The 17,115-nt window shown below is 38.3% G+C and overlaps 1 protein-coding gene across 2 annotated transcripts; it reads right to left on the bottom strand.

Annotated features, from left to right (window-relative positions):
* Positions 1–2,516: 2,516 nt before the first annotated feature.
* On the bottom strand, positions 2,517–16,897 carry LOC107869501 (protein AE7). Of its 2 annotated transcripts, none has more exons than XM_016716042.2 (6): positions 16,696–16,897; positions 14,917–15,080; positions 8,999–9,104; positions 8,807–8,906; positions 3,180–3,225; positions 2,517–2,853 (listed from the first exon to the last, which is right to left on the bottom strand). In XM_016716042.2, the coding sequence occupies exons 2-6, from the start codon at positions 15,038–15,040 to the stop codon at positions 2,753–2,755; spliced, it is 477 nt and encodes a 158-aa protein (XP_016571528.1). In that variant the 5' UTR covers positions 15,041–15,080; positions 16,696–16,897; the 3' UTR covers positions 2,517–2,752. The 2 variants fall into 2 exon arrangements, with proteins under 2 accessions (XP_016571528.1, XP_016571531.1); XM_016716045.2 differs by having other exon boundaries at positions 14,917–15,053; positions 16,696–16,849.
* Positions 16,898–17,115: the final 218 nt, after the last annotated feature.

Below are 17,115 nucleotides of genomic sequence, written 5' to 3'. Positions count from 1 at the left end.
CAAACTATGAATTTCACATAAGAGATCAAAATTTTGAGATAGAAACAGAAGCATATCATGTTTTCAGACTTATTAGCTCATATGCTTATTTTAAGGTGAACTTCATAGATATAGTACAAGCAATAGTATTATTTTGGAAGTAGTACCTAACACCGAAAGGGAATATGGATTCAGCGCATTCTATTTTTCAGAAATTATGTGCCATCGTAGGTTATTATTCAGTTTGTCCAAGTGAGCATGTAGCTTGTCCTAATGAACATGTCATATATTAGTATTCAACTTGTTCAAACGGACATGTTTAGGTGATCAACCCAATTAGCTTTTATACCCTGATAAAGTATATTGGATCCTTTCTATGAGGATTGTTACGTCGGACTCCATGTTTCTCACATGGTTTATGTTGGTTAAGAGAATCTCTCACGGAAAAGATAAATTTTAGAAACTATGTAATGACTCAGTTTATTAGATTATGCTTTACTATTTATGCTTATGTTTTTTCAGCTTTTAGTTTTATTCATGATCAGGGTGAGTCTATTTACATTTAACATGCATGTTTTAAGATTGTGATTTATATCAGTTTTTGCTTATTGGATTAACCCCCACATACTCAGGCTGCATTTGTTTTTATTATGATTCAGACGTTTGAATCTTAATGCTCAACTGAATGATTAAGATGTTGTATTCAGATCTGAAAATTGAACGGTTAAGACTATTTGTTTTTCAACATCTGAATGTGCAAAATTATTTACGTGTATATATAATAAAAATAAAAAATATAATTCAAATAAAAAATTAATTATATAGTAAGAAAATATTTGAATTAATACAATAAAATTATTATTTGATTGAAAAAAAATATTTATGTTTGCTAGTGATAGTAGAGATGGTTTGTACTGATGGTGGTGGTGGTAATGACTAATATTAGTGACTAGCAATATTTGTGGTGATAGTTTTCGATGGCAGAGAAGGTTGATATTGTAGTGACTGTTATGGCGGTGGGGATTGATAGCGGTGGTGGTGATTGTAATGTGAAGTTGGTTGATGGTAGTTTTTGGAGGTATTGATTGTGATGGCTGAAAAATGAATGTATAATGTTTTACGATGTGTTGGTAGTAGTTGAAGAAGTTATTAGCTGTGATAGTGTAGATGGTTGTTAGTAGAGATAGATTGTAGTGATAGTAGTGGTTGAAATGGTGGTAGAGATGGCGATACCGGTGACAATGATGGTAGTAGTGGCCAAAGAACGTGTGGAGGTTGATGTATTAGTGGTAGTTAGCGGTGGTGCTACTTGTGATAGATGAGTTGGTTAGTAGTAGCGATTGGTCGATAATGTTTGATGATGGTGGTAGCGTTGGAATTGGTGTTAGCGTTGGAGTGGCGGTAGCGGTGGATATAATTAGAATACTGGGGGTGATAGGTTTTGTAGAAGTTAACAACAATGGGTGGTAGCGATATTGATTGTCAATGGTGGTTATGGTAGTGAAAGTGGTTGGCGGTGATGGCTGACAATGGTGGTGATGATAGAGGTAGTAGTGGTGGTAATGAGTGACTGTGGATAGAGAGGTAATGAATATTATTCAACACAAAAATACCTCTTAATGATCTTAAAACTTGATTAGAGATCTGAATGATTAAGACCTATTCTTGATTCCAGATCTGAATGATACGACTTATTCAGATCTGTTAAGAGCTAAAATTTTAATAAAAAACAGACACACTTAATGGTCTGAAGTCTAAACCATTCAAATTCAGAGCTCCATTAAGTGAAAACAAATGAGGCCTCAGTACATTCCAAAAGTACTGACCACATATACATTTGTGTGGCTACATTATTTCATAATGTAGGTAACAGATGTAGCTCACAACGTCATGATCAAACAGTTCGCAATGTCCAGCTAGCAGGGATGAATTCTCTTTATTTGAGGACTCTAGTCAGTTTGTAGATTCACTATTTTATTTTTATTCATATGTATTGATTAGGGATAGCTGGGATCAAGTTACGACTACTTATAGTTAGTATTAGTAGAGACTCCAAAGACAGTCTGTCAAAGTTGATGTATTCTATTTTAATTTTTGTTTTGTATTATCAGTGTTTGTAAATATTTTAAACAGTATTGTACTGAGCAAATTCAGCTAATAACATTTTTTTCACTTAGTTGTTCAATCATTAATTATGTCAGTATCATGGGTTAGATTGAGCTTTATTGTGGTTCTAAATACCATGTAACATCCGGAAGTAATCTCGGGGTGCTACACATTAGTATTATTTTACCTCCAATTGCACAATTAGCATTAATATTCAATGAAGAGTGACGGTATTTTAAAATAAAACGAGTAGAATAGTCAAAATAAAACCTTCTTATTTAATATTTTATTAAAGAGCATGTAAAAGATAAATACTACAAATATTTGAAATGGGAGTGGCAATTTTATCATCGCACTTTTTAATAAAATTTGAGTCTGCAGCTTAAGCATAAATGTGCGAATACACTAGGTATGTTGTTGTTGTGGCACACTTAAGCATAATTATATATTTATATATTCATATCGATCGCTTATTCATTGAAAGAATTAAATTGGGTGTAATCACCCTCCTGCATAGAAGTTAAAGGGAAAATAGCAGATTAAACATTTTATTGAATTAATTAAAAACCAAGCAAAAGAGGTCTAAAAACAATCACAACACTAACAGGCAATATAACATGCTTGAGGAAAAAAGCCTTTGATCAGGCTGAATCTTCCATAAGCTTCCTCATGCATAAGATGGAGCAAGGCATTCGTCAACCATGTCGACAAGGTTAGGGTTCTCCAGTGCTGCAGCTACGCGTTCTTTATCATTCAACTGCTTATTTACTGCAGACAGATAACGAATTATCAGTTGCTGAATATAAAACAAGTGCAGATTACTCTTGAAGAAAGCTAAACCTGTGTGCTGTGTTAAAAAGGACGAAGATAAAAATTACAGTTTATGAGCTTTGTGGAGAAAAGGAATGTAAGCGTTTAGTGAAAGCAACCAGGAACTGACAAACGGAGGCGAGTGTGGGTTCAGTTGGGAGAAGTACAGCAAATTGACGGCTAAAGGACTGGAGCTCCAGATTTGTTTTGGTTAGTGGTTAAAGGGTAATTGGTGGCTAAATATTGGATGTTGTATGATCGATATAGAGAAACGGATGGATTACCTGCAGCTTCCGTAGCATGAGTCCCAGGTGCTACTCTAATATCGACCTGGCAAGACAACAAGGATATGTTATAAACAAGCAGAGTGTACACTTGTGGACAGGGAAACAATTTCAAACAGTTTAAAGACAAAGCTAGCTATCAAAGAAAAAAAGGCTTCAATGTTGAAATATTTCCACAATATTCCAACAAAACAATGAATTGCAACTGTAGTCTTTGCATCATTATTTCATTTTTGCAGTTATGAATGCAACTAAAACATTGAAATGGCAGAGAGTGACTGGGTTAAAGTCTGATACAGGTAACCCACATCATCCAGGAACACCCCAGAAGTAGTTAAAGCACGAGGAAATTTCACAAGTCAATGACCTAATCTCTGGCATCCAAAAGAAGCCACCAGACTCCTTGTGTACCTTCCACCATAAAGGATAATCACAATCGATACCAACTGCAACCTTTTACTTTTCAAGGAAGATAAACAAACTCTACGCTTTGTCGATTGTTGAGCTCATTTAATTGTTCCTTGGCCAACAGAGTAAACCACTAAACTTCCATAGATTTAGCAGGGCAAACAAGGGTATATGTAAACAGCACAAAATTTAAGACTGGTATAAATGAGAGACCTTGTGTAAGAGAAGGAGAGGAAAAGGAAGCTTCTATACACAAGAACTTCGCAAGTATCATGACAACTTTTCTGTACAGCACGAATGAGAATGAAAATGCAATTTGTTACTCAACCTGAAGTATGGAGCGAAAGGGGTAGAATCTTTTCCTCCATCCACAATTATTCTGACTTTTTTTGTTAAGGTGAAAAAATAAAAGGGTATCTAGATGGTACAGAACACCAATATAGAACATTTATCTCCAAAAAAGAACAACAACATAGAACATACTGCTGCCTACTACACTTGAGGGGATCCCTGTGGTTAGACTAACTGGCCGGGAAAAAATCTTTTTAAAAGGCATCTAGGCAAAGGAGGACTTCCCTTCCTAACAAATCCAAATCACTGAAAGCTCGACCATATATCACTTCTGATCAACCAACTCAATCAACTATGCTACAATCTCATACTAGCTGAGATCATCTATATGAATTTGTTCAACTCTATCAGGTGCATTTATTCCAAAAATAAATAATTTGTCTTGCCAAGAAAATTGAAAGTTCTTTAAAACTAAAGATTCTGTAAACCACAATTTATCATGTTTATCTTTATCAGGTCCACTTATTCCAATACTAAATAATTTGTCTTGTAAGAAAAACTGGAAGTTCTCTAAAAACAAATATTTATCACGTGTATCTCTACATTTATGTACAAGTTTCTAACCAGACTACGAAATTTAGAAAGAAACAAACATTTAACTGATTACTTGACCTTAAGATGAATGTCTAGCCTATGTTGACTATGTCGAAACTACATGTTATCTTATTAGAAGATTTTATCTTATATGTTGGTCTGAAAGAGTGGGCTCAAATTCAGGCCTTACTGTCCTAATATTTCATAATCTTTTGGTAAAACGCATCACTTAAAACTGGTATTGGTTTGAAGCAGCTAAAAGTTAAACCACAGCTTTTATGTGTGCCGTGGAGAAGAATTTTCATAATATGCTGATCAAACTCAGAACACCCTTTTAGCAAATGGGAGGCAGGAACATAGCTACTTCAGTATCAAATTTAGAACTTCTGAGTTCAGTGCTAAAATATTAGTTTAGTTTTCGATTGGCTAATGGGTTATTGGTTAAAGGTTAGGCTTCCTATTAGCCCGAAGTTACGGGAAGCACAATGCCAATTTGATATCAAGGAGAACTGTTGAAAAAAAAATAACTGCAATAATCTTAAAAAGTTCGTTCTTTTCAAAACTACAGCTTCTTCTTACTGTGTTGGGCCTGGGAAATATATTAGCAAATAGAGGGATGAGCTCTTCCAAAATGTCCGCTTCAAAATAGGAAATGAGGCCCTCACAGGACTAGTCTCTGGAGAGCCATAAGCTAAGAGGAAACAACAACATCAAGATTGGAAATGGTGTGAAGGTATCCTTCTGGGAAGATAGTTGGCTGGAAAAAGGCTCTTTGAAAGCTCTTTATCCTGATATATTTAACCTCAACCAGCAGCAGAGGGCCGCTGCAGTAGAGGTCTGGTCAAACCAACAGTGGAATTTGAGCTATAGAAGCCTTTAAATGATTGGGAGATCCAGAGATTAGTAGATTCCTACAGAATTTTGGAACAAACAAGAGGAGATACTACTGTCCAAGACTGTTTGGAATGGCAGGGTCACAAGTAAGGAAGTTCAGTGTCAAAAAGGCTTATAAGAAGTTCAACCCCTTAATTAGTCAGATCAATGGGTGGCCCTACAAACTGATTTAGAAAGCCAAAGTTCCCCATAAGGTATCTTGTTTACTTGGCTGCTTGCTGAACAGGCTGTTTTGACTCAGGAAACCTCATGAAGAGGGGTATCCAACTGAGTCCTAGATGTTTCCTATGTGGGGAAGAGGCTGACTGTTACTTGTGGGACCTTTTCATCAATATGAAGGGACTGAACTGGGTGACGCAAAGGAGAGTAACACAGACCCTGAATATGGAGTACTTATGCCAACATCTCTGGACATAGAGATAGATGGAAAATAATTCCTGATTTCCTATGTGGGGAAGAGGCTGACTGTTACTTGTGGGACCTTTTCATCAATATGAAGGGACTGAACTGGGTGACGCAAAGGAGAGTAACACAGACCCTGAATATGGAGTACTTATGCCAACATCTCTGGACATAGAGATAGATGGAAAATAATTCCTGATTGTATTTGGTGGTTAGTGTAGTAAGAAAGAAAGAAACCTTAGATGTTTCAAGAACAAGAGCAACATTATGCAGACGATGAAGATGAAATTTTGCTATGAATTTTTTAGGTTGCTATGAATGTTTTTGCTAAGGAAGATGGAAGATCTAGAATCAGTTATGAATGTTTTAGGTTGATTGCAATTTTTGCTATAGGATTGAAGATCTTCCTGCATACGGTCTCACATTTGTAATTAGGAACCTGTAACATGTTGTGGCAGGTTTTATTTTTTGGAAAATATAAATACAAGTTGTTACTTTCTCAAAAAGAAAAAAATTGGAGTGACATATGGCTTGACAATAATTCACTTCTGGAAACTTATCCCCCTCTTTACCAGATTGCTACAGAAGGACTCTTACAAGGCACAAAACAGAGATGGAGTTGCATGGGAAATACAGGTCAGAAGGTTTGTCCAAGACTCGGAAATAGAGCTTCTATTGCAACTACTTGCAGGTTTGGAAGGTTTTGCCATTGAGGAAGACAACAGATTCTATCACATGGGGGCACAAGAAACTTTTTCAGCATCAAAGAATGCTGCAATCAGATTGTTGCCCAGAACCAAATTGTTGATGGCCCTGGAGCTATTATGGAAGACCAAAATCCCAACAAAAGTGATCTGTTTAAGTTGGATAGGCCTCAGTGAAGCCTATTTAACCCAAGATAACTTAATCAGAAGGGGCTTCCAACTACCAAACAGATGCTATTTATGCCAGGGAAGCCAAGAGACCATTACCTACATTTTGGAGTCCGTTCTTCTCAATTTTCAAGAGTCAACAGATTGTTGATAAGTCCATCAAACAGCTACGGAAGATGAATCCGGATCTATTTTTGGTGTTTATGGACTGAAAGAAACAGGAAATGTTTTGATGGAATATCAACACCAACTCTCGCTATCAAGGCCCCATACTTAGTTAACCTTTTTTGTTGGGAAATAGGTTAAGCCCTGTAATTAACACTGACCTTTTTTTGGACTTTGTTAGCTCCCTAGCTGCTGATGACAGATTGTAATAGGGCTGGCAAATGTTTTTTTCATATACCCTTTTTGGTTTCACTATAACTACATCTTCTTGGTGCTTTTATATTTAATACATCTTATTTCATTAAAAAAAAGTAGTTCATTCTTTTCACTAATGAAAAATCCGAGAAATTCCATTAGAATGGCTAAAGCTTTTTGTTCTTTTGATTGGTTAAGTGTAACATCCATTGATATCTCAACATAAATAGAGTGCTGGGAGAAGTTACAACCAAATAGAATGGCTAAAATATTTCGAGTATAAGAACGTTAGAAAGAATGGAAGGAAAGATTAGTCGATTCGCTAGCAAGCTTGCGCGAACGCCACCATTTAGAATAGTAGCAAGGTGAATCGATATTTGTCAAAATTTGTGACCACTCAGTGGTTTGAAATTAAAATTTTGAGACAATAACTAGAGACAACTTCTTACAGTAATTAGAGACAACTTGTCACAAATAGTTGGACTGTTTTTATCAATGCTAGGAAGTGGTTAAATACTTTGAAAACCACATTTCTGTGAGGAGTGTAAAAGGAATCATTTTAACAAAATTCTACTTGAACTGAAGGATAAAACAACACTGTCCATTGCATTATGCAAAGGAGAAAGTTTTCCTTCACTAGCGTCCCTCTTTTAAAGAAAATCATGATACACGAATAACGTAATTTAATAACTAATATCAGTACTCTGAGTTCCCTCTACATAACATATTACACCTAAAACCATGATTTACACCAGAAAACAGCCCCTATATCATCACATTCCATTTCAACATTTTTCCCACACCCACAGCTTTTACTCTTTCCACCCCCCTCTCAATTGAAGCAAACTCACACCACAGATGATCAGATTGAACATCATCAGAGCATCAAAAAGGAAACACATATGACCTAACAACAATGAAGATAACCAGAACTAAGTGTGGTTGTCATCTACTACTCATAAGAATTTGGAAGGGATTGGGTTAGAAGAACTCAGAATAACAAAGTTCGCCGTATCCCAACTATTTTTTATTAAAGAGTTTATTATGTTGTTGCCAGGAAGCTACAGTGAAGCTAAAAGATACCGCACAGCTGAAGGATGTTTAAGATATAGTAGTAAGAAGCCAAGAACCGTAAGGAGATGGAGCTACGCATATAGTTATATGCTCTGGAGCTACTAATAAATCCTCTTTATACATATGTATGTGTGTGTGTCATTTTTCCTTTTTCTAACTCTTGTCACTTCATTTGCTTACCGTGTATCATTTAGGCTGCGAAAGGAGAAGTATCCATTTAATACTCAATATACCAGAGTTAAGATTAACAGCACGGTTGAATAATTTTTTTTATTGGTGGCTTGGTAGAACTAAATGAAGGCCAGATTCAGCTAGATTATGACACTTGATATGTTGGTTAGAATCTACCCGTGCCCCACAATAACAGGTTCAACAAAAAGGAAACCACATCTGCAAATGGCTCTAGATTTTGAAAATGAAAACACGAGTGCAGGATATGTGCCTGAAGATTCAATCAACAAGTGTCGACGGAAAAACTTTTAAGGTTGAAGTCTTTTAACAGTTCTAAGGAAACACACAAACGTAGCAGCATGTGACATCAATGTTTTTTCCAGCTCTAGAGGTATAAACCTCTTTTCCATGACTTTTGTAATCATTGACTTCTATGATAAAATTATAACAACACATCAGTTATAGCATAACAATCTATCAATTGTAATATGCTTTTTACAGGAAAAGATGTGTAACATATACGACTCCGTTGAATCAAAACAGAAGCGTGATAAAGCATACCTTATAACGGGAAGGCAAACTTCGCATAAGCTTCACACGCAAGCATAATCCAATAACAGTTGCCATGCTGCAATGTTCAACGGTAGGCGTGAATGTAACCCTGAATCAAAGAACTTCCTCTTGTTAGACAACATAAAAATGCCACCTACGGAGAATCAAAACAGAAACATCTGAAACGGATTCATTTTTCACCTTGCATAGCTTCGCTCGTCATCCACCTCAACGGCATCTTCAGTAATAACTTTCAGCTCTTCCAGAGAATAGGGATGCTCTGGATCTTTTATATCTCTAATATGGTGTAAGAATGTTAAGGAATGATTAAATTTCATTGCTATGAAGTTGCCCCCAACAAATCAAAATTAATACTTGCTCAGTTCCCTAAGGAAATAATACAATGTGTAGAAGGAATCCTACAAACCATAGTCAAATGTATTGTACTCGTGTCACTCATTGAATGACACTGGCATTTCTGAATCAAAGGAATAGTATAAAACTATGTAAATGTTCATCAAGTTGAGTAAAATGAATATTGCAATCATGTGTAAGCAATTGGTTAGACTGATCCATATTTTAATTAAATAGGAAATATACAAAGGTAGTTAGTCACTGTTTGAACAGCATCACCTCAAATCAGAACTAAAGACAATATGACCCTAACAGTTTTCATGACATCTGTATATATTTTACCATTTGGCATTTCTGAATCAAAGGAACAGTATAAAACTATGTAAATTTTCATCAAGTTGAGTAAAATGAATATTGCAATCATGTGTAAGCAATTGGTTAGACTGATACAACAACAAACCCAGTGTATTCCCACATAGTGAGGTCTGGGGAGGGTAAGATGTACGCAGTCCATACCTCTACCTCTAAAGAAGTAGAAAGGCTGTTTCCGATAGACCCCCGGCTCGAGACACGGAAAACTAAACAAATTCATACTAAAGCATGGAACAAGATGGCATAACATAAATACGACACCCACAAGTAATAGAAAACAGAGAAAAGTAAACAGATTCGTAATAAAGCATGAAACAAGGTATCATAACAAGAATAATACCCCCACCAAGTAATTCCCTATACTAGCGACCCAAACTGACCCTAGCCTTCAGCCCTAATTCGCGTCCTCCAGATCTTCCTATCTAGGGTCATGTCCTCAGTGAGCTGTAACTGATCCATGTCCCGCCTAATTACCTCTCCCCAGTACTTCTTCGGCCTACCCCTACCCCGCCTAAAACCATCCAAAGCTAACCTCTCACACCTACGAACCGGGGCATCCATGCCCCTCCTCATCACGTGTCCGAACCATCTCAATCGGACTTCCCGCATCTTATTCTCCACTGGAGTCACACCAACCTTCTCCCTGATAGTCTCATTCCGAACTCTATCCCCCCTAGTCAGCCCACACATCCAACGCAAAATCCGCATTTCCGCCACCTTCATTTTTTGAATGTGAGAGTTCTTAACTGGCCAACACTCCGCTCCATACAACATGACCTGACGGACTGCCACCCTGTAGAATTTGCCTTTAAGCTTGGGCGGCACCTTCTTATCACACAACACCACCGAAGCGAGTTTCCACTTCATCCATCCCCCCCCAATACGGTGCGAGACATCCTCGTCAATCTCACCGTTACCCTGAATCACGGACCCGAGATACTTGAAACTATCCCTCTTACATACCACCTGTGATTCCAACTTCACTATCACCTCATTCTCCAGCCTCACGTCATTAAACTTACATTCCAAATACTCTGTCTTGCTCCTACTCAACCTGAACCCTTTAGACTCAGGAGTTTGTCTCCACACCTCTAATTTATCATTCACACCCCCCGTGTCTCATCAATCAAAACTACATCATCTGCAAAAAGCATACACCAAGGCACCTCTCCTTGAATACGCCGCGTCAATACATCCATCACCAAAGCAAACAAAAAGGGACTAAGAGTAGATCCCTGATGCAATCCTGTCAAGACAGTGAAATGCTCTGAGTCTCCTCCCGCCGTCCTCACATGAGTTTTAGCTCCATCATACATGTCCTTAATTGCTCTGATATATGCCACCGGGACTCCACTCACCTCCAAGCATCTCCAAAGCACCTCCCTGGGGACTTTGTCGTATGCCTTCTCCAAGTCGATAAACACCATGTGCAAGTCCTTCTTCCTTTCCCTATACCGTTCCACCAGCCTCCGTACCAGGTGAATTGCCTCCGTCGTCGAGCGGCCAGGCATAAATCTAAACTGGTTCTCCGAAATAGGCACTATCCGTCTCAGCCTCACCTCGACCACTCTCTCCCAAATCTTCATAGAGTGACTCAATAACTTAATACCCCTATAGTTATTGCAACTCTGAATGTCACCCTTGTTCTTATAACGAGGGATCATAGTACTCCACCTCCAAGCCTCGGGCATTTTCGCCATCTTGAAAATTTCGTTAAACAACAGTCAACCACCTTAAAGCAACCTCGCCAGAAAACTTTCAAAAATCCACCGGTATCTCATCAGGCCCCGTCGCCCTAACCCTTCGCATCCTGCGAACAGCCTCTCTAACTTCCTCTACCTTAAAACTTCTACAATAACTAAAATCCCGACACTCCTCTAAGTGCTCTAGCTCCCCTAACACAATAGCTCTATCCCCTTCGTCATTCAAAAGCCTATAAAAATACGACTGTCATTTATTCTTAATGTGGCCGTCCTCCACCAACACTGTACCGTCCTCCCCCTTAATGCACTTCGCCTGGTCGAGGTCACGACCCTTCCTCTCCCAAGCCTTAGCGAGTCTAAACAACTTTTTTTCCCCCTTTCTCCTGTAACCCTGCATACAAGCTCTCAAAAGCTGCCGTCTTAGCCGCCGTAACTGCTAACTTAGCCTCCTTCCTAGCTAACTTGTACTCTTTCCTGTTTACCCGCTTCTCTTCTTTGTCCTTACTCTCAACCAACTTAGTATACGCCCCTTTCTTGGTCTCCACTTTCTTCTTAACCTCTTCATTCCACCACCAATCCCCCCGATGATGCCCGACCCAGCCCCTAGAAACACCCAACACCTCACTAGCATTCTCCCTGATGCACCTAGCCACCCTATCCCACATACTATCCACGTCCCCCCTACACTCCCACACCCCCATTCCCGCCAACTTCTCCCCTATCTCCCACGCATTCACTGGCGTCAAGCCGCCCCACTTAATTCTAGGTCTACAGTCCTCACCCCTTCTCTTCCTATCCTTCTTTATACCCAAATCCATAACCAAGAGCCTATGCTGGGTCGAAAGATTCTCACTCGGGATGACCTTACAGTCCTTACACAACACCCTATCCCCTTTCCTAAGCAACAAAAAGTCAATCTGGGTCTTGGCTATCACGCTTCGGAAGGTGATTAGGTGATCATCCTTCTTTGGGCCCAAGTTCACTACCACCAGCCCAAAGGACCTCGCAAAATCCAATAAAGTAGCCCCCTCTTCATTTTTTTCCCCAAAACCAAAACCACTATGCACATCACCAAAGCTTCTCGGTAACGCCCCGATGTGCCCATTGAAATCTCCTGCTACAACAATCTTCTCCGGGCTAGACACGCCTCTCACCACCTCATCCAAAGCCTCCCAAAACCGCATCTTATCCTCCCCATCCAAGCCCACTTGCGGCGCATAAGCACTACACACGTTCAGGGTAAACCCCCCAATGACCAACTTAACAGTCATTAACCTATCGTTGATCCTCTTTACCTCTACTACCTGACCTCTAAGCTCTTCATCTACTAAGATGCCAACTCCATTCCTACGCCTCTCGCTCCCAGAGTACCAAAGCTTGTAACCATCCACATCCCTAGCCTTAAACCCTACCCACTTGGTCTCTTGAACACACGCAATATTAATCCTCCTCTTTCTAAGAATCTTCACAAGCTCTATGGACTTACCTTGAAGAGTCCCTATATTCCAAGACCCAACCCTCAGCCTACCATCTCTATCCACACGTCTTCCTCTACCGCCCCTGAGGCCAAACCTTGGCCTCCCTCCCACCCCTGCCCTTTCCTCTTCCCCCGCCCCTACAACAGCCCCCCGCCCCAACCCCCTCGGACATGACCCTATCCAACCATCAATGCCCACCGCCACTACTACAAGAAAATATAAGAAAATATAAACAATGGTAGTGACAAAACAGCAGCAGGAAATACAAGGCTCACACAAATTAGAAGAAATAATTAAGAAACAAAACTAAACTCAAATAGGGAGAAAAAACATAACCAAGGTAAGGACAAAACTAACAGTAAGAAAAATAGAGCACACTAATGGCCTGGCACCAAGGACAGCCAAACAAATAATAAGGGGCGGTGCAAGTCACGAATATACTACAGCAGACACGCAAGTCAAGATACAAGAGATATTACGATAAATAATATGAAGCAACATAAGAGGTGACAGTAATAAAGCAACAACAGGAAAAAGAAGGTACAAGTAAAGTAGATGGAATAATAGCGGAAAAAGTCTACCCCCCAAATTAATACTAAGTCAAGCGATGTACTAATCCGGAACACAACTCAACAACAATCTCCAAAGAAAGCAGCCAGACACTACTACTCACACAAGCAACAGGAAGGATACAAAAAAGTGAAACAGAAGCCGTAACAAGAGACAGGGACACGACAGCAAAATAATATACAGGAAATCAAAAACTGACTGAAGTGGCTAAATGCCTAAAAGTGTAGATGTCACCGGTACGCCTGCTAGCTACTGGTTCCGTCAATTTGATGTCAAAAATCGTTGCCAGAGTAAGGCCACTGGTAAAAGGACTGATGGTACGTTTCCGGAGTGTCGCTGGAGAGTCGCCGGAGAGCCTTCTGCAATCTTGCCGGGATCTGGACGTTTTGCCGCAAGTGAAACCCCTCACTGTTGCCGGCGTCGAGTCGGCGGAAATCGTAATTCCCCCGACGACCGAAGCGACGGAACCAGAAGGGAATTTAGGGGGAAAGGGGGGGGGGGGGGGGGGCGATTACAAAGAAAAACTACGGGTGAGGGAGATCTTGGGTAGGAGAGAGGTTCAACCTTACCTTTTCCAGCTCAATCGACGCCGTCGCGGGCGTCAGAAGCTGCCGGTCAATCAGGGTGGAGCGTGAAGGTGAGCGTTAAATGTTAAATGATTAGACTGATCCATATTTTAATTAAATAGGAAATATATAAAGGTAGTTAGTCACTGTTTGAACAGCATCACCTCTCACTGTTTGAACAGCATCACCTCAAATCAGAACTAAAGACAATATGACCCTAACAGTTTTCATGACATCTGTATATATTTTACCATTTGCTAGGAATAGCAATGAAATGTGTACTCTGATTTGGCCAAGATTCCAAAGATGTATAACAAATCTTGAAGGTGTAAATAACGCATGCCCTTCGAAACCCCCCCCCCCCCCCACCCACCCCAAAAAAAAACCCCACATACGCACACAAATTCAAGAAAAAGCAAATTAAGGACAAGAAAATCATGTCAACTTCTAGTGAAAGGCTTCCTGAAAATCAAACTAAAGATAGCTATTGCCATGTTCTGCAGAAAATGGAGCATAGTAATTCACATGTACACTTAACCCCCTGCATCTCCCCTCTTTCTGCAAAGTAACCAGACACTCAATCTGACTACTTCACTCCAACTTCATTCTCTGGGATTTAGTCAAAATAGTAACACTCTTATCATACCAGAAAAGAAAAGCTTATAAACATATTTTGTGCACCAAAGTACAAAAGGTTTTTTCACTTCATCTTTCACACTGAACTACATAGCACAATAATAAATATCACAAACAACTAGTATAAAGGAATTAACTCTAGTTTGTAAATCTAAAAATCTCCCCTAGGTTTTTTACAATGTAATATGTTAATTCTACACAAGACTCAGCGTGCTGTTTTTTTGTGTAGCTCATATGTACTAGTACTGCCCCATTTCGAATCTAAATAATTGAACATAAACCTACCCCATAATTCTAAAGTGGATGAGTTCTAACCTCATAGATATTCCCTTAAAACGTAAAGATTAGTTTCAAGTCTGGAATAACAAATTAAGTAACAATATCCAATTCCAGTCATCGTTAGCACAAGAACAACATGATATAATCATTCAAAAGGATATCAAAAATTTCTAGCTGATCGATAGGTTCAGCTGCATATTCATCCAGAACAGCTGTTGCACCCCTAACTCGGCGCTCCTTCTTTTCATACACAACCGGGTTGGCATTTATTAATCCAGAAACCATTTTCAATGCTGACCTGTACAAGATTCACCCTCGCTGATCTCTGTAAAGAAATACACGTAAAGCCAATTTCTAAGCTAAATAACTCCTTTGCGATCCAAAAGAAATAAATCCCTAAATAAAGGGAAATTTACACTGTATGAACATTGGGATAAAATTATTACATATTAAAAACTATTACTTCATAAGACCAACTTTTTCGGTAAGTTAAAAGCACGGCATCAAGGAAGCTTGCCAGTCAGAAAAAGAACCTTCTAACCTTTTGATTCCCTTCTTTTTTCTTAATGAACTTATTTAATCAATAAGTTTGCCTTTTTGCTATTCCACTTTTGGAATATTTCATAAGATGCACACCTTTTGCTTTGAAATTACTTACTTTTGAGTGTCGGAATTTTTTCGGATTTCATTGATTCTTTATAGTTTTTTTTCTCAATTTTGTCAGTGGTTGATTCTTTTGTCTTTGGATCAGTTGAGACAGAGAAACAAGTATCTCAATTTCACTTAAAAAATAAACTGAAAAAGACAACACTTAGATTGTGTAATTATGTATAAGGTCTATAACAATGTATATAAAAACCTCCGATACCTTATTATGCACGTTTATACAAGTTTATACATTTGTGTATAGTAAGTATATAATGTTGTATAAAGTTGTATATCGTGTAAAAATCGGCTATGCTGGTGTAATTATTTTTCTTAAACTGTATATCTTTGGAAATATCCCATAAATAAACCTCAAACATGTTTTTCTTGGCCCATCAGCTAAAAATTGCATCTTTCTTTCACTAACAAAAATAGAAAAGATATACTTTTCTTGGACATCAGCTAAAAATTGCATTCTTTTTCCTTTCACAAACAACAACAACAACAACATCCCAATGTAATCCCACAAGAGAGGTAGGTCTAGGGAAGGTCGAACGTACACATGCCTTATCCCTACCGCATAGAAGTAGAGAGGCTATTTCCGATCGACACTCGGCTTAACTACCAGCCAACAGTCCGAAAAAGGAATACAAATATAGGAGCAATCACAATACAAATTAATCGAAGTGGAAAGTGCTACACTTGCTTTCACAAAAACAAATCAAAAAATATACTTTCCACCATTGTCATAGCAGAAGCAAACAATGATTTATAGATGCCCAACTGCCAAAAAGACCAAATAAGTAACTAAATAAGCATAAAAAATCACAAATTTGCTCAAGGGTCATGGAAAATTTTCACGAAATATCATTAGTCAGAAAGGGGTCATGTTAAAAATCACAAATTTCCACAAGTGGGTCAGGGGATTTTTTCAAGAAAGAACAATAAGGAAAAGGGGTCAAGCTAAAATCACAAATTCAACAAGAAAAAGAAACTAACAACAACATAATCAGTGTATTCTCACAAAGTGGACAAAGTGGAAGCAGAAAGGTTAGAGTACACGCAGTCCATACCACTACCTCGTGAACTCTTTTCAATAAAGACAGTCCAAAAAAAGACAGTAATATAATAGCAAGAAACATGGTAAAGTAACGAAATAACATATAATAACAGGCTATCACATATAATACTACAATCAGTCCACCCGAAAACAACAAACTCCAAAAACTCCAAGGAGAAATTCAAGAAGAAAAAAGAAACAAGTGTAGTATATGCTTTTAATAGAATTTACTTACAAGGTTAAAAAGAGATAGGCAGTGGAAAAAGGAGGATGTTGGCGGGCATTAACAATAACATCTCCTATCTCTCTGGGACCTAATAATTCTAGTACTCCCTTATTTTGTCTTTCTTTTATCTATCTATTGGGATGAGATTGGCTTGGTCAAATTGTGGGGAAATTTCCTTCCATGGGACATGAGGTTCTTAAAATTACGTAACACATCACTCGAAATTCAATTTTTTTTTATTATTTATTTTAGATTTTTGAATTATTGATTGGATTTTAAAGTTTATGAGTTTCAAAGTGGATATTAAATTTAGTATTACAAATTTTTGAATATTTAAAATTTTATGTCTTATATTCAGCCTTATATGTACTCAATATTAATAAGTTCAATTTTCGAATGTCCAATAACTTAGTAAAACTTCCATGAGTT

The sequence above is a fragment of the Capsicum annuum genome, chromosome 1, assembly GCF_002878395.1.
Source record: "Capsicum annuum cultivar UCD-10X-F1 chromosome 1, UCD10Xv1.1, whole genome shotgun sequence".
Lineage (NCBI taxonomy): Eukaryota > Viridiplantae > Streptophyta > Magnoliopsida > Solanales > Solanaceae > Capsicum > Capsicum annuum.
Note: the sequence above shows the minus strand (reverse complement) of the source record. Positions and strands in the feature narration are given on the sequence as shown.